This window comes from Biomphalaria glabrata, chromosome 10 (assembly GCF_947242115.1).
Source record: "Biomphalaria glabrata chromosome 10, xgBioGlab47.1, whole genome shotgun sequence".
Classification (NCBI taxonomy): domain Eukaryota; kingdom Metazoa; phylum Mollusca; class Gastropoda; family Planorbidae; genus Biomphalaria; species Biomphalaria glabrata.
Window position 1 is genome coordinate 30046067 of NC_074720.1, and position 18407 is coordinate 30064473.

Consider the following 18407-nt stretch of genomic DNA (forward strand, 5'->3'; position numbering starts at 1 on the left):
AAATTAAATCTAATCGAATTACTTACCTCAAGTAATTCTTGATTAGATTGAGGTCGCGAGAAACTTCACCAGATGCCACATCTACGAGTTTTGTTAAAAATATTCTGAGTACAACAAAGTAGTTTGGGAAAGCACTGTATCATTAGTGGACAGAAACAGATGACCTTAACATCATCAGACCCATAGATCGTAAGGTTTGAAAGGGGAACCTTTACTTTTTTAACTCTTTCTAAATAATGACCATCTCTTTGTACATGCTGAAAAAAAGGGTAGGCCTACACATGTATAGATCCACGAAAAAAGGTTACAAAGACAGTTTGTATTTGTCATTTCATCCTTTGTCACTTCATTCCCTGGTCACTTCATCCCCTGGTCACTTCATCCGCTAATCCATGAAATAATAATTTTAAAAAGTGTGAAATTAACAATATTTCATAGATTTATTTGTATTTACATGACAAAAAGAATTACACATTCATAAATAAGAATAGAATAGAATGTCAGTAAAATATTTTTAAAAAGTAACATTTATAGATAAAAAGCTAAAAGAAACACATTTTTGTGTGTGTTAATTGAAATCTATAAGGTAAGCTATTGCTAGTAGGTACAGAAGACGTTCCATTGATTCGTGTTGCTGTACATCATTTATTATTTCTTGGCCAGTGTTGCAGATCTCTTGAAGTTAGCGTCTATTAGAATAAATAAAACGTTAGAAATGACACGCTCCTATTTAAGTAAGAACGATTGACAAATAAAGTGAAAGATGGTCTTCAGGAGATAAGGTATCAGTGACAAGATCATAAGTATTCAAATCGTACTTCTATCTCTCAAAAGATTTTCCCTACTTCCACCACACCTTCGACTTTGATCATTACATCGCGCAATATACGCAGGATAATATTGACATCCAAACAACAAACAGAAACAATATAACTAAATAAAAACTCATTACACTATATCTACTTATTGAACTATATTCTTTCATTTCTAAACACGTCTGAAGAGAGAACGGAGAACACTATACAAACTATAATAACATGTCAAAAATATTTTTATAAAGTATTTTAACTCATTCTCTCCGTAATTATTTACCATATTCTGGTGGAATCAACGCTGGTATCGTCAGTTAGGAGAGAAAGAGTTAAATAAACTTATGTATATATTAAATACTATGATGGCTTAAAGGCAAAGTCTCAACAGCACAATTGCACAATGACTAAGAAAAAAATATTTATAGTGGAGATGAAATGACTGGGGATGAAGTGACCGGGGATGAAGTGACCAAGGATGAAATGACGGGGGATGAAATGACTGGGAATGAAGTGACTGGGGATGAAGTGACCAAGGATGAAATGACGGGATGAAATGAAGTGACCGGGGATGAAGTAACCAAGGATGAAATGACTGGGGATGAAAGGACCGGTTATCCCTTGTTCAATGTGGGGGGAAAATATTACTTTTCTTGTATTTTAACGTTTATTATTAATTTATTAGTTGTTAAAATTTAGGCAATCTATCACTGAGTACCGGCAACTAGTTTTGTTTTACAAAAAAAAAAAAACAACACTGGGCCTAAGTAAACCTATTCTAAGATGCTCACAAACCCTCTTTCATTATGTTTAATCAGCCTGTGGCTCTGTTCTGAACTTAAAGTGTTCGAAAGTATATCAAATGTCCATCATTTTTATCATGTTGACGTTAAATCAAATGATGTCCCAGCTTAGATGGTTTCATAGCGATATAACTTCAAACTTTGCTACATAAAAAAAAAAATGCATTAGCTTGTTCGATAAGGAAGGAATAAAGCAGAATTTCTAATAACCAACACTTTACTGTCTACATTTCCTCGGCCATGTACAGTAGTACATTAATGAAGGTACAATTAAGTTATTTAAAGTAGTATGTTAAAATTTAAAAATAAAAAAAAACATTCGACAGGGTTGAAATTTCCAAAGATTAACTAAGATACAAATCATGTGTATGTGGACGAGTCGATTTCATTAATGGTCATGCTTAAATGAGATCCACCTTCGAAGACCCTCATTTACAGGTCATAGACCTTCCCAGATCCCTTGGAAGTTCTCGTAGACCCCTGGGGGTCTATATAGACCACTTTGGGAATCACTGCTATAGAGCGTCGTGATATTAATGTACTGTTGATGCGGAACTACTTATTAATAGTTGTTTTAAATTATGTTCCACTTATATTCATACTAAATAGATTATTTCTCTTTAGAAAAAAAAACAACATTTTTTGGTAAACATAAAAGTTTACTTAACTAAGCAATACAAATGTAAAAAAAAAATTTGACAAAAAATCTAAAACCGTTGGCATAAATGTGTAACAAATATGTTAAATAGTCAACTCCTTTACTAAATAGCCTCCAGTTTTTGTTACTATTAAAAGTGAATAGTTGTAAAAATGGTGTATTTTTATGAAAAACTGATTGTATTGTTGATTTTAAAAGTTAAATTTTTCGCTTTAAGAAAAGAAAAAGTAGCTGCTGCATCAGAACTTTAAAAGGTCTAAAATATTGTAAAGTCGGATTTTCAATGTATTTTCTAGTTGACGAGATCTAAACAGGACGGACGGACGGTCGTACAGACAGACCACATAAAACTAATAGCGTCTATTCCCTTTGCTAGAGTTAGATGTAGGCTTCGATAGATTTTCTTTCTGTAGTTCGTGGAGCGTTCGTTCTGTGCATGCGTGACCTTTCTCTCTTCTATAATGAAAGAAGGTCGGGATGAATTGGATATAGAGTACGTCAGGACGTCTGAATTCGCCGATTTAAGAAACTAATTTTTGTAAAAATGCGTTTGAAAGACAAACTTGAAGGTTAATTTTATTTAATAATGAAATCAATTGATTATATTTTGTATTTTCATGTGTCAAAGTAAAAAACTATCTTTGCAAAGTGTAGTTCATAAATTAGATCTAGATCCATTCGATCTTCTCTCATGTAAAATGTCTTTTTGACCTAGATCCATGAAATAGTAATACTTTCATAATACTTTCATAGAGTTGGACAACTTTTTTTTGGAGGGTCCTAAGTTTATTTTAGGGCTACTATACAAACGTTACGGTTCCAGTTAGTACCCAAGGAACATTTCTGTCATGTTTTAGCAAGATTGCTCAGATGGTTTAGATTTCTATTAGGGGATATACACACAAACATACGTCTTACTTTCTGCTTTATATTATGGAGAAGATATATAAATATATAAATATAAAGATATATAAATATAAAGATATATAAATATAAAGATATATAAATATAAAGATATATAACTATATAAAGATGGCCTTCACAAAGAGTTCGGTTGATGCATCCACCCCTTTCAAAGAGGCACCCGATGCGCTCTTAAATAGGCCCCAGTTAGCAAAGTTGTACACCCATTTTGGTTCTGTGTATGGGGACTGCGTGTCGAACTTTTGGAGTTCGAGTGTGACCAGGATAGGCAGGTGATCGCTACCGACATCTTCGAGCACGTCCACTCTTGACTGTGACCTTAAGTCAGATTGAGACCAGTGACAAGTCTGGTCGCGAGAGACCCCCCATTGCCGGTGTGCAAGAAGGGGGGGCAGTCTTTACCCTGCAAGACAACCAGATTTGTTTCGTCACATTTCTCGAGCAGTCTACGTCCTCTGACGTCTATCTCCGGGATTCAGCGTTGAAATCACCTGCAACGATTGTTATTGTGCCACATGGCTCACGCAGTTTAAACTGCAGCTTAGATTTAGGTGGATTGTAGAGGTTTACTCTTGTAAATCGCTGACCATATTTGTACACTTCAACTGTCAACGTATTCGTCTCGCCGGGTCCCGCAGGGGTGCTGGATTCCACAACACGGGCCGTCAGCGTATTTCTTACTAATGTTACTAATACCTGGCACCTAGAGTAGAAACACTATTATGCAATAATGCCGTATAGACGGGTGGCCCTTCGACTAAGCGCTGATTTTCTTTGTAATAATTGAATAAATTTTTTATAGTGCAACTTTATGATTTTAACAGAGCACTACGGTCCAATCTCTATGGTTGTGGGAGGGGTTATCTGGAAGCAGGTTTCCTTGAATTCTTTATACTGGCCTTGTCTTCGAGTCCGATGATTAAGGAAGAGTGGAGGATTTTATCTCTCATTTTTAGCGCCCCCGTAAGGGGAAAAGCCGCTATGAGGTTTGTGCCAAATTTTCCGTCTGTCCGTCTGTCACACTCAGATCTCGAAAACTAGAAGAGAAATGAAAAATATTATTTCACCATGCGATACGGCTTGAAAAGATTAGGTGCAACGGCTACCTACCTCTTCAATTTAATCAAAAGAAAATTACACACTAAAAATTCAGCGGGGTTTAAAGCTTAAAAGAAATACCTCTTCAATGTGAAAAAAACAACGAAAAACTCAAAATGCTATAATCGTAGCCAAAAAGGCTTTTGAGTTTAACCCCTCCCTTTCATCGGGGTTTGATGCTAAAACATACTTCTTCAATATAAAAAATAGCAAATTACACACTAAAAATTCTATGACCTTTTTTTAAAGTTTAAAACCCCTCCAGATGGTTTTGAGTTTAAAATACCCCTACAGAGATTTTGAGGGTAAAAAGCCTATGTCTTCAATATTATATTATTCTAAAGCAAAATACAGTCACTAAATCCTATAAGCGTAGCTAAGGGGTTTTGAATTTGCAAAAAAACCTCCAGATTCTTTTTAGTTTAAAACCCCCCAACAGATGATTTCGACGATTAAACTTCCCTTTTCAATAATAAATCTAAAGCAAACTATAGTCACCTAATTCCAATAGCGTGGCCAAGAGAGGTTACAAATTTCTACCAGTGGCTGGGCTCCATTAATAAAGAGCAGTGAATAGTCATCTGCCGAAATAGAAAAAGACTAAATGTGGCTGAACAATGATGGCTAAGACGGAATTTCAGTCAAGGAAATCCTATGCCGAACTGAGAGTGGACACCTTAGTTAGGTTGTGACAGAGCGTGGCATGAGGTTTGCGGGACATGTTCTCCTATACAATGAATTACGCATAATAAGAGTTGCGATGACATGGAGGTCATTACGAGGAAAGCACAAACACGGACATCGTAGTACAACTTGGCTTCACACTTTCATGGAGGTCCTCAGAGCATGTCTGAAGAGGCAGACATTGCCAGTGGCAGATTTTTGTTTTTGTGGAAACAGCTTGCCGCCCAATGCGCCGAACGGCGCGGGAGGATTTACGCCAGTAGAATAGCACATTAGGTTTTTGAAATAAAACTTTTTAATAGCAGAATAATGCGTACTAGCCATTTGTTATCCGCGGCACGCGGGTCTTAATTTGCGTATCACTGTCGATATAGTCACTGATAATATTTTGGAAACAAACGAAATAATAAGCAAATGCGGGAATGTAAAAATAGTATGAATGGAGCTATCAAAATAGCTAATCGACCTAAATCCATTTTTTTTTCAAATAAAAATATTTGCTTGTAGGCCTATAGACCTATAAGTTTGATTAAAATATGAAATGAATAGACTTTATTTTCTAAGTTTATGTGTTAAAGTCTAAAGTCGATCTATATCTATTATCTTTGAATTAGATCTAGAGTTCTCGGAGGAGAACGGACAAATGTGAGTAAAGAAATCACACAATTTGTATACGAATTTATTACTTATATTAATAATATATACAAATTATTTATGTTTCAACCTATTTTTAGATTTTTATGCCCCCTCTCTTGTATGTTGACCGATTTGTTGGGGTGGGGAGGGGGTTGATGGCATCAATCCCGCCCCCCCCCCCCCTTTACAATAAACTTTTGAGGGGGGGGGCGGTCCTATTTATTTGTAGAAATCACAGCTTGTTAACAGAAACAATTAAATATAATTCAAACTTGTTATTAATATTTTAACCAATCTATATACATGTCCGATTGGGTGGTGTTGGGGGAGGGACCGAATACATCTACTGCCCTTCCCACCCAAACACTTTGAGAGGAGGAGATGGTTCTACTTTTATGGAGAAATCATACTTTGTGAACAAATTTAGTTGAATTAATCATTTTAGTATGTCGCTCCCCTTCTGGCATCTTGGCCTATTAGGTGGGGGTGGTGGGGGATTGCTTCTACAGCCATTTCCACTGTATCCCTCTGAGTGTAAAGGGGTTGGTCCTATTTTTATGGAGAAATCATAGTTTGTAAACAAACTTAGTTAATATCTATATAATATTAACTACATACTGAGATATTTGAACCCATTTGTATATTATGTCGCAAAAAAGTATCATCTCAAATTGTATTATTAGTAAATATAAAATGAAAAAGAGTTGTACCAGGTGGGTGGGGCGATACATACAATCGCCCTCCACCCATCGGACAAACCAAAATTTATATAATTTTCCTAAAATCTCAAAGGGTTTATGTGGGAAGGGCAGTAGAGTTATTTGCCCCCCCCCCACCCCACCCATTCGGCTAACAATGAAACGACATAATATAAAGATCGATTAAAATATCAATAACAAGTTTAGTTATATAGATATTTAATTGATTCTGTTAACAAGTTTTGAATTCTACAAATAAATAGGACCGCCCCCCACTTGAAAGTTTATTGTAGGGGGGAGGGGAGGGATTGACGCCATCGCCACCTCCCCATCCCACCTAATCGGCCAACATAACAGAAAAGGGGGGGGGGCGAAATAATCTAAAAATAGGTTGAAATATAAATAATTAGTCTATATTATTAACATAAGTAATAATTGTGAGGGAAATGTCTGGTCCAAGTAGAGGTACTCCAAGTCTTTCAGGTCATTTCTAGCTAGCTCACTGCCAAACTAAAGTAGGTCATGAATATTTTTTTTGATCGTGTTTCCAATTTATCTCATTTTGTATGAAGAATAAATCTTTTTTAGTTTCTCTTTATTACATGTAACATGTTATTAATTTTAAATGTATGGATAAGTAATGTTAATATTTTAATAATTATTATTTCAAAAAATATAAGTGTACGCTAAATGAATATATGGTGATGTTGTGGCTGAGGGGTAAATTACTTGGAACCGGAAGTCCCGAGTTCTATTCCTGTGGCCGATTTTGAGTTTCCACACAAACTGTCTTTGTAACCTTGTTTGATTAGAGCTTTGAATTATAGCTCTATAACAAAACAAAGTTATATTTATATATATATATATAAGAATAGCTCGCGTAAGAGTAAAGGATACAGTACATTATAAAGCAACAAAACGATGGAGCGAAAACGACAATGACACGGGGGCTGTTTTGATTTTCAATGTCTTCTATGGAACTGAAAGCTAAATATATTTACATTTGAATATTTACAGAATATTTACCTCACGTAATGCCAGAAGTTATGTTATAGTAGTAACACCCAAGTTACCTGAAGGGCGAATAAAAATTAAAATGGATCATGGCGTAACTCCGTAAGTATTTAAATTATTTACTGTTATCCCTTAATGTTTTTATCTAATATATTTTCAGGATTTATCTTTTTTTTTTTTAAATACATTTTACATTTTTACCAAGTTTATATTAACTTTATCTGTCTGTCTGGTCAAAAGTTTCTACACGTCAATTCTCTCACACCTAATCTTGGATTAATCTGAAATTCTGCACAATTATTTCTTTTACCTAACAACACAAGAATCAATAAAACAAAATTAACAAATTTACCAAAAGGCTTCTACTTCCAGTCAATCTAGGACTTACCGAATAAACATCCTAAATCTCAGAATACTCTATGAAAAAAAAAACCAACACCAACAGAACTTTTTCTTGTTTTTATTGATTTCAAGAAATCTTTCTATCGAGTATGGCATGGGGCACTCTGGGCGACAATGGAAAAGTACAACATCAATAAAAACATAATGAAAGTAATCCAGAACCTCTGCAAGGATGTCACCAGTGTGCGGTGTACTTCAACAATAATATTGGGGACTGGTTTAAAACCACAGTTGCAGTTGGAGTAAGACAAGGCTGCCTACTTTCACCAACAATTTTCAATATCTTCCTTGAAAGGATAATGGAAGATGCTCTCGAAGGCTATGAAGTTACTGTAAGCATTGAAAGAAGAAGAATTACTAACATGCGCTTCGCAGATGACATTGATGGCCTAGGAAGGACAGAAAAACAACTAGATGACTTTGTGATGCGCATTGACAAGACTTCGGCAGCATATGGCATACAAATAAATGTCGAAAACCAAACAACAACAACGTATGACCCAATAGCCAGCAGGGCTTTAAAAGAGGCATCAGTATTGGAGGTGAAAAGCTGACTAGTGTTAGCAGCTTGAAATACCTCAGAGCTATTGTCTCAGATGAGGGAACGAAACCTGAACTATTGGCACAAAATGCACAGTCCACAGCAGGTCTTTCAAAACTTAAAATAATATGGAAAGACAAAGGCTTAGCCCTCGGCACCAAAACCAAACTGATGCGCTCCTTGATCATGGCCACATTTTTATAAGCTTGTGAGTCTTTGGCGCTGACTACAGAGCTATAGTGGAGGATTCTAGCAATGGAATTGAGATGCTACAGAAGGAACCTTGGTATTCACGTTCAAAGGATGCATCACAAAGTAAGAGATTAGGGTTACTGCAGCTATTGGACCCCATGATGACCTGCTTACTGTCATAATAAAAAGCAAGCTAATAATCTATGGCCATATTAAAACATCTTCTGGGCTCGCAAAGACCTTCATCCAGGAAAAAGAAGAGGAGGCAGACAGAGAAAGCGATGGGAGGACAACATAAAAGAATGGACTGGCCTGCCATTGAAAGAGGTTCTAAGGCAAAAGACAGAGAGGAATGGAGAAAGACTGTCGATGAATCTTTCGTGGTGCCCCAACAGTCCAACAGACTAAGGGATAGGTAAGGTAAGGTATATCCATCGATGCTCTATTGGATAAAAACATCAACAACAGGATAGCCAAGGCGGTGGGTACCATGTCACGGCTGTAGTAAAGAGTGTTGAACAATAACTTGCTGACTAACAATAACAACGCCTTAGTCCACCGAACCTGTGTGATGAGCACTCTGCTATATGGAAGTGGAACATGGTCAACCCACTCAGGACAGGAAAAAAAGCTAAATATCTTCCACCTTCGATGCCTCAATCGGATTTTTAAATTAAGGTGCAAGATAAAATAACCAATGAGGAAATACAACGACGAGCAGGGTGCGGCGACATTCGCTCTGTTATCAGCACCAGACGCCTTAGCTGGCTTGGTCACGTTCATCAAATGCCACCAGGACAACTTTCATTCGACATTCTGTATGATGATCTAATAGAAAGCAAGGAAGACGATGGTCGTCAACGTTCATGGTATACTGATATGTGAAAACACGACATGAAGCTCTTCAATATCGACACTTAACATTTGGGAAAAAGTGGCTCTGGATAGATCCACATGGAGAGCGAGCAAAAAGGAAGGGTCCCGGATGGCGTACACAACAGTAGTAGAAAGAAGAGTGAAAGTACAACTGCGCCTGGTGATTACAGATGTCTAACCTGTGACCTTAGTTGCGTATCAAAGATTGGCCTCTTTAATCACAAAATAAGTTGCAAAGAAAAAGGTCATTCTAATGAGACAGTTGATTCACTATTGGTATTTTATTATTTTATTTTTTTGTTTGGTATCTTGGAAAGAAGCCGTACTTGATAGAAGTGAATCTTGAGCCTGGAATGACTTTGTACAAATGTATTTAAAACACGCTGAAGTACAGTGCCGCATGAAAACCGCCTTCTTCCCTCCCCCCCCCCCCTTTCACAACTGCTCCACCTGTTCCTTTGTTTTCTCTTTCATCCCCCTCCCCCACCCATCTCTTAAGTTTCACACATTTTTTCTCGTACTATTTCTCATCTCTCTCTCTCTGTCTCTCTCTGTCTCTCTCTGTCTCTCTCTCTCTTTCTGTCTCTCTCTCTCTCTCTTTCTGTCTCTCTCTGTCTCTCTCTCTCTGTCTCTCTATCTTTGTCTCTCTCTGTCTCTTTCTCTGTCTCTCTTTCTCTTGGTATCTATCTATCTATCTATCTATCTATCTATCTATCTATCTATCTATCTATCTATGGGTTCCTAGTAACGAACCATAGGCCAGCGGGCATTCAATGTTTTTGGACACAGACGACATACACTAACATAGATAATGGATGGAATAATAAGTATTCTTATATTTTAACAGCGATATTAATTGGCTTGATTCCTACAATGATTTTGACCAAGGACATATTTCTGTCCGGAGCGGTATACACGAAATTCGGTCTGAGGGAGATCAAACATTTGGCTGTTACATCTATGGAGAAGGGTTTGGAGTAGAAAAGTCCTTTGCGTTTATGCATCCCGCTGGCATAGCCTACAGTTCAAAGGTGAGTACATGAAGTGTTGGTAAAGTTTTTTGAATATGTGAGTTGTTCTTTTATTTTCTAAATAACTCTCAGAAAGATAGCGTCATTAGTCTCTCAGTCATTTATTCACTCTCACTTTCTCTCTTTCAATTTCTCATTCACTTTCTCTGTCTCACACCAAAAATCTCTCTAACTCCTTTCTCTCTATCTCACACCATTTATCTCTCTCTAACTCCTTTCTCCCTCTATCTCACACCATTTATCTCTCTCTAACTCCTTTCTCTCTCTATCTCACACCATTTATCTCTCTCTAACTCCTTTCTCTCTCTATCTCGCACCATTTATCTCTAACTCCTTTCTCTCTCTATCTCACACCATTTATGTCTCTCTTACTCCTCTCTCTTTCTCTCTCTCTCTCTCTCTCTCTCTATCTCACACCATATATCTCTCTCTAACTCCTCTCTCTCTATCTCACACCATTTATCTTTCTCTAACTCCTCTCTCTCTCTATCTCACACCATTTATCTCTCTCTCTAACTCCTCTATCTCTCTATCTCTATCTATTTCTCTCTTTACTCTTTTAATATTTGTCTCCCACTCTATCTCTCTTTCACTCACTCTCCCACTTTCTGTTTCTTCATCTCATCACCTCTCTCTATTACTCTCTCTCTCTCTAACTCTCTGTTAGTCTCTCTGAAACTATGTCTCTCTCTCTCTCTTACTCTCTCTAGCTTTCTCTCTCTCTTTCTCTTTCTGTCACTGTCTAGATGTGTCTCACTTGTTGACCTATCTCTAAAGCAATGTACGATGACGTTGTCTACGATGAGAAACAATGATGAACAAGACAACGATTGTGACGGCTTCAGTGAAGAAGAATACTACGACTTTGAAGGTTTTTATTTAAACATCAATTTAAATCAATAAAATTTGTTTTCAATTTTTCTCTAATTATTATTTCTTCTTTGTTTTAAATTTCATATTTTTCATATGTTAAAATTTATTCAACTATTCTTAAACCTTTTTAAGTTTAGACTCAGAGAGCATTTCTTTACAGATAGATGTAGCTATGTCGAGATTAAATTATAACAAACTAAACAGTAAATGTGTTACAATAATTTTCATATATAAGAATTAATCACGAACGTAATAATTGCCATAAATAAAAGAAAGTAATATTAGTCTAGGTCCAATAAGTTATTAATCTGGTATCATTATTGCAATGTATAAATATACAGCATATCCCATAGTCTTAAACGAGCTATTCTTATATATATAGGCCTATATTCTTATACATATATACTTAGAAAACGGCTGTATTGATTTTTTGTTTAATTTCAAGGTCTACCAATATACATGAGAAAAAATGGTCAGTTCATTGGCCAGGTGGGTAAAACCAAAAGGTCGATTAAAAATGTTTCATTTTCAAAAAATTTATTTTGGCTACACGTCGTTTTATTCGAATGACGTCAATGAAAAAAAAAACTGGGCTCCGCCCTTTACTTGGATGTCACAGGCTTACAGCACGACACCATCCCCTTATAGGCCCAAATATGCGAGAGTTTTTATTAATCAATAAGCCTAATTAAACATTGTGCACCAATATTATGTAAGCTAGATAAGCCTTTCACCAAAAGTTAAAGTCACCTACAAGGCTCACCGCAATTAGCGTGTATAGAAGTTTTAAAAACAAGATTCAAATATTATTTTAAAAAAAGAATTTTGATACGAACCTCGTTTTAGTTATAAGTTTCAAAAATAACTAACTACTTTTATAGCGCGCCTACACTTGACAGTCTAAATATGACTAAATAGAGTCCAGATCTATATATATTTATATATATTAAATATATTAAAAAAAAAACTTCCAATATCATAAATAGTTTTTAAAATAATAAATTAATAAAACTAATTTTAAAAGTGTTTGGTTCAAATCTTGTATCGAACCCGTAAAACCGTCAACTGTTAGATGTTACTCATTTTCTGATTCGGCTAGCCAGGACGTACATACTTGTGCTATTATTTAAGGGTATGTTCATTATATGGACATCTAGATCTAATACTAGATCCAAAACTCTGATTTAGAACTCTCAAGATCCAGTCTAGATCTCTGTTTGGAATAGAAATTCCTCCGCCACAAACACAAAGCTAGGGGCGGTTCAATCCTCCCTACATTGCTCTATGCCTTAGAAACGCGGACAGTGTACAGAAAACAACAAAAAAAACTGAACCATTTCCACTTGACATGTCTAAGAAAAATACTGAATGTTAAATGGCAAGAAAAATACCAGATACTGAAGTCCCTCGAAGAGTGGGCCTGCAAAGCATCCCACATAATCGTGATGCAGTCCCAGCTGCGATCTGCAAAATGGAAGACCGCCGCATCCCTAAACGGCTCCTGTCTGGTCAGTTAATGTAATGAAAACGATCACAAGATGGGCAAACAAAACGCTGCATCATGGCGTCACGCTGTGGCGCACACATTGCAGAGGACATGAGAACAGGCTGAACAGCCATAGTAACAAAAAAGCGTCAGATTAAAAAAAGCTGTTTTTACCACCTTCACCTAACCCTTAGTCTGTTAAACCGCTGGGGCACCACACAAGATCTGTTGACTGCCTTCCTCCATTCCTCTCTGTCTTTTGCCTTGGATAGGATTTCATTCAATGACAGGCCTGTCCGTGCTTTTTAATGTTGTCTTCTCATCCCTTTCTATGTCTGCCTCTTCTTCTTTTACCTGGTGCTCATTAATCTCTTTCTCTATTAAAGGACGATACCAACGTCGACTTGATCCCATTAAATGAAATACATTTTTGGTTCATGAGCTTTAATTTGCATTGTGTAAAAAAAGACTACAATCCTCTTTAATTGTAGACCAAAATGAAACATTTTCTGACAACAAACAAAAAAGTTATAGAAATTTTAATCATAAAATGATATTGAAATAAAAATGAGAGCGTTGAGAATAATCAGGGAGAGAAAGAGTTAACAGAACCAAAACCACAATGCTTGTATTTATTTGCAAGAGTGATAAGAAAATACAGTTTGAAAAAAAAATGTGCGAGTATATTTTGTAAGAGTAATTGAATTTTTTTTTCACTTAGAAAATCCACGACTATTTATGACTAGCGCTGTAATACTTTAATTGTGACTTGTTAGTGGCCCCTGAAATGGGAAACGTTGCTTTACAGATGCCAGTAGGAATAGTTCAGAGGGACAGTCTCGCTGGACACATACGAATATATGCCAAAAGTCTTTTTTTGGTGAGCTGAAAAATGGTTGGCGTAAAACGCTATCGAGACAAGCTTAGGCGCAAACTAGCTTTAGCTGGCTTAGAAGAGAGCACTTGGTTGCAGGTGGCTTCGAAACAAGACAGCTAGAGATCACTTATAAAAGGTAGCGGCCAGGGCCGTCCTTAGATAATTTTAGGCCCTAGGCGAAGTTCATTTAGTGGCCCCAAATGAATTAGAAAACGATTACAAAGTGAATTTGTTTTATCACACAAACTCAGAGGAGGTCCACGGCAGATCTGCCTATTTGCAAACATTATTCAAGATAATGTTTTGTTTTGGTGGTCCAAAGTAATCAATTTAAAAAATTCATGTAGCGTTTCTTCTAACGTCATAAAAAAAATAATAACTTGTTATCGATAACGATAAATTTATACTTTTTGGCATGGCAACAAAATGTAATATGTCAGAAAAACGATTTTAGATAATCCTTTGGCATTCTTTTGTAATTGTCAAAAAAATGAAAAACCTAATATCGATTTTGAAATTTCTGTTAACAGTACGTATCTTAACTCGTTAGCAGCTCCCGAAAGGGGAAAAGACGCTATTAGTTTTGTGTGGCCTGTTTGTCCGTCCGTCCGTCCCGTTTAGATCTCAGAAACTAAAAGAGAAAATGAAAATAGGACATTATAAGTTCTGATGCAAAGGATACGTTTTTCTTTTCCGAAAGTGAACCATCTAATTTTTTAAATTTTATATGCAAGCTGATTTTTCTAAAAATTACACCACTTTTCAATGAAAAGCTTCAGGGGAGGTAACTTTTTTAAAGGTCGTTGATTTCTTCATTAATAAATCAAGGTTAATACATAGATTCGCGCATTGGTACAAAACATTGGCATCTAAGGTCATAATGGTAAAAGTGTCAATGGATCATTATTAAATATATTTTCCATTTATTGATTAGAATACTGATTCAAATATTATTTTAAAAAAAGAATTTTGATACGAACCTCGTTTTAGTTATAAGTTTCAAAAATAACTAACTACTTTTATAGCGCGCCTACACTTGACAGTCTAAATAAGACTAAATAGAGTCCAGATCTATATATATTTATAATACGAATTCTAGTTAAGTTATAGTAGATTCTTTACCAAGGTTCTATATCTAGTTCTTGATCTAAACTTAGATATAGACGTAGATCTAGACATAGACTTAGATCTAACTTTAGATCTAGACTTAGAGACTTCGATCTAACTTTAGATCTAGACTTAGAGACTTATATCTATTTCTAGATCTAGGCTTAGATCTATTTCTAGACCTCGACTTAGATCTTGAATCTAGATTTAGATCTTAAACTAGGTCTAGATCTAGCTAGATCTATGTCTAATTTGTATGAAAAATGACAATGGAGATATTATTTGTCATTTGTACACAATTGTAGCTTAAAGTAGGTCAAGAAATATTTTTTTTCGTGTTGCCAATTTATCTAATTTTGTTAGAAGAATACATTTTTTTTAGTTTCTCTTTATTACAATGTGACATGTTATTTGTATGAAAAATGACAATGGAGATATTATTTGTCATTAGTACACAATTGTAGCTTAAAGTAGGTCAAGAAATATTTTTTTTCGTGTTGCCAATTTATTTAATTTTGTTAGAAGAATACATTTTTTTTTTAGTTTCTCTTTATTACAATGTGGCATGTTATTAATTTTGAATGTATGGATAAGGTTAATAATTATTATTTTAAAAAATATATGTGTACGCTAAATGAATATATGGAGATGCTGTGGCTGAGGGGTAAAGCACTTGGAACCGTAAGTCCCGTGTTCGAATCCTGGTGAAGACTATAGGGGGACCACTTCGGGGGCCGATTTTGAGTTTGTGTTTCACACAAACTGTCTTTGTAACCTTGTTTTTTTTTTAAATAGAAATCATTTTTTTTTATTGTATTATTTTTATTTAAAAAAATTAAACGTGATAGATGTTAAGCAGAGAGAGGAAGCTAATGTAGGCTTTTAATAATTCTTGGGATTAAATCTTTTTTTTTTTTTTGGGGGGGGAGGTGTGAGGGGGGAGGATAATATAGCTTCCTGTGTACACGGAAGGGACGCCACTGAATAAAATAGTATGTTTTAAAATTTGGATAAATATTTCTTTTCCATGCTGACAAAACAAAAACTAAATAAAATAAAATAAATATAGAAGAAAATATAGAAAAAAAAAACTAATATAAACAGAGAAATTAAAGAAAACTGTAAACGTCTTCCACTAGAGTTGAGTATTGAGCTCATCATTCGGACACGTTAGCTCGATCTCCCAGAGCTATTGGCAGTTTCGTTAGATGGATTTTCAAAACAAGATTTAGATCTACTAAACGTCTAAATCAGTGGTTCCCAAACTTTTTTGTCCCGTAGACCCCTTGCCGTGTTTTCTGGTTTTTGGTAGACCCCCTGCTCAACTTGCACATTTTTGCAAATTCATTAACATTTTTTTTTAAACACATTTCTAACTGTAATGAGTTGAAGAGTGAAAAAGTAATTTAAAACTACACAACTACGGATGTTATGTGTCACATACGAATTTGTCGTTCTATGAAGTAGTCTTTCCTAACATTAAATATTAATTAATTAATATAATGCCTTAAGTATCATTGTGAAAGGTTTCGCAAAGAGCAGTTGTTCGTGTATTTCTTGATCTTTCACGTGTGGCTCAAATATTGAATCTTCGGAACTGTTTTCATTAACAGGAGAAGGGTCGAAGGCGAGTAACTGGAGCCTAAACCAGTAAGCTTTGAGCAGGAAGGGCTCATTAACCTTGCTTTCTACCCACCTAGCAGAAGGAAAACTTAGCTCAAACCTCTGCTGCCTTGCTACTATACCCAAACATGGGAAAGGTCTCGTTGGTCAACCCAAGAAAATATAAGGAGACGGTGACCATTAGCGCCATGTATTCCTGGGCCGTCCCCTCTTTCTCTTTCCTTGTGGGTTTCAGGTTAGGGCTTGCCTTGTTATATTGGATGCAGGCTTGCGAAGGGTGTGACCTATCCATCTCCAGCGTCTCTGAAAGATATCTACTTCAATGGGCTGCTGCTTTGTTCTTTGCCACAGTTCCTCATTCAAGATCTTGTCTGGCCAGCGGATTAAAAGAATCTTCCTCAGCAGGTATTGATGAGTACCTGGATTTTTTTTCATGGTGGTGATGATGGTTCTCCAGGTCTCCGCGATTTGGAAGCAGATGCCAAGCAGATGGGCAAGACGTGGCGACAGTTGGAGAGATTCGCCCAGAACCGAGATGCCTGGAGGAAGCTGGTTGGTGGCCTATGCCCAGAAGGGACCACAGGCATAGATGAGATAAGATGGTGACCATTAGACAGTTTGTAGCACACAGCGCTACACCTTGTCAGACCAAACTGTATTTATGTCTTTTGCAATGATTTTACATAAGATATTTTATTTTATAACTCATGCCACCGAAGCGACCTTGAACTGTATTGTCGCTTAAAGAAATTCTTTTAATATAACAGATGTAGGTTTATGTAAAACGGATGGTAAAATCAATGTTGGACCTTTGCTGTTTTCCGTATTTTGCTTTAAGTAATGAAATCTTGTAAGACTCTCACAAACCATCATCTTCTCTTTATGATGTCGAACAGAGATTTTGTGGGTCTATTTTGAACTTTGAGTGTTCAAAAGTTTTTCAAATCTTAATTTTTGTTAGTTTGGCATTGTCTCAAATGATCCTCCAGCTTAACTGGTTCATATCGTCATAAAAAAGTCACTAAGGCAACTGCTTGTTTGACAAGGAAGGAAGGAATCCCAGTTTTAAATAATTAATGCTGTACTGTCTACATTTCTTTTCTTTTTTTCTAAATATTAGTTACATGTAGACAAAATTAAGCTATTTAAATAAGTATTGAAATTGATTAAAATTTTTTGTTTGAATAGCAGGATAAATATTTAAAGGATTAATGAAGGTACACATCATATATTAGTGTATGAAATAATTACATTAATGGAATGTGAAAATTAAGTAACTCGACCTGCTTAAATGAAATCTATTATCGTAGACCCCCATGGACATCTCATAGACCCCCAATTTATTTTTTTTACTTTCGTAGACCCCTTGGAGGTCTTCGTAGACCCCTGGGGGTCTATATAGACCACTTTGGGAATCACTGGTCTAAATTATCATCTAAAAAAGAGTCCCTGTAATCACAACGAATTTCCATAAGGATCAATAAAGCAGTTTTAGTCTTAGATATAGAATGATCTAGGTATAACAAAGGTTACATTTCCTTGAAAAATAGCCTATATAATCTATCAATAAACTGAAAGCAACATTTAATTTTAAAATAGTAGACTAGCACTAATATTTTATAACATAGAAAATAGATGTAGACTATTATAGTTATTATAGATGTAGAGATTTAGAAATTCAATTCCATGTTGTCCACATGTACTCCAAAATCATGCAGAGTAATATGTTATTTTGACTAAATTATTATTATAATTTCTTGTTTGTAACATAAAACTTACTATTGCACTTAGCCTACAGTGTACTGACAAAAACTTACAACGGTTGTTATTGTCAAGATAGCTAACATAGTATAGTGAAGAGTCATGCTCTAAATAAAATAGAATGCCCTTCGGTCAAAAGTATCTTAGTACGTCTTTACAGACACCTAGACATTTTAAAGCAACATTGATATAGTTATGGATTTTAAATTTACTTCGTTGTATCCCTTTGTACAGATAATGACTTTGATGGCCTAATTGACGAGGATGTTGCTACGAAAGGTAGGTAATCGAGATTTTAAAAATTTCAAAATATT

General features: G+C 35.6%; 1 protein-coding gene across 6 annotated transcripts in view; it reads left to right on the forward strand.

The window, feature by feature from the left end:
- LOC106074928 (uncharacterized) overlaps positions 1 to 18407 on the forward strand; it is a 114100-nt gene that overhangs the window by 44147 nt on the left and 51546 nt on the right. For all 6 annotated transcript variants that reach the window (XM_056044064.1, XM_056044060.1, XM_056044065.1 and 3 more), the window contains 4 exons: positions 7328 to 7426; positions 10183 to 10366; positions 11144 to 11237; positions 18328 to 18372. In XM_056044064.1, the coding sequence (XP_055900039.1) occupies positions 7328 to 7426; positions 10183 to 10366; positions 11144 to 11237; positions 18328 to 18372 (422 nt within the window). The remainder of the gene's footprint in view (positions 1 to 7327; positions 7427 to 10182; positions 10367 to 11143; positions 11238 to 18327; positions 18373 to 18407) is intronic.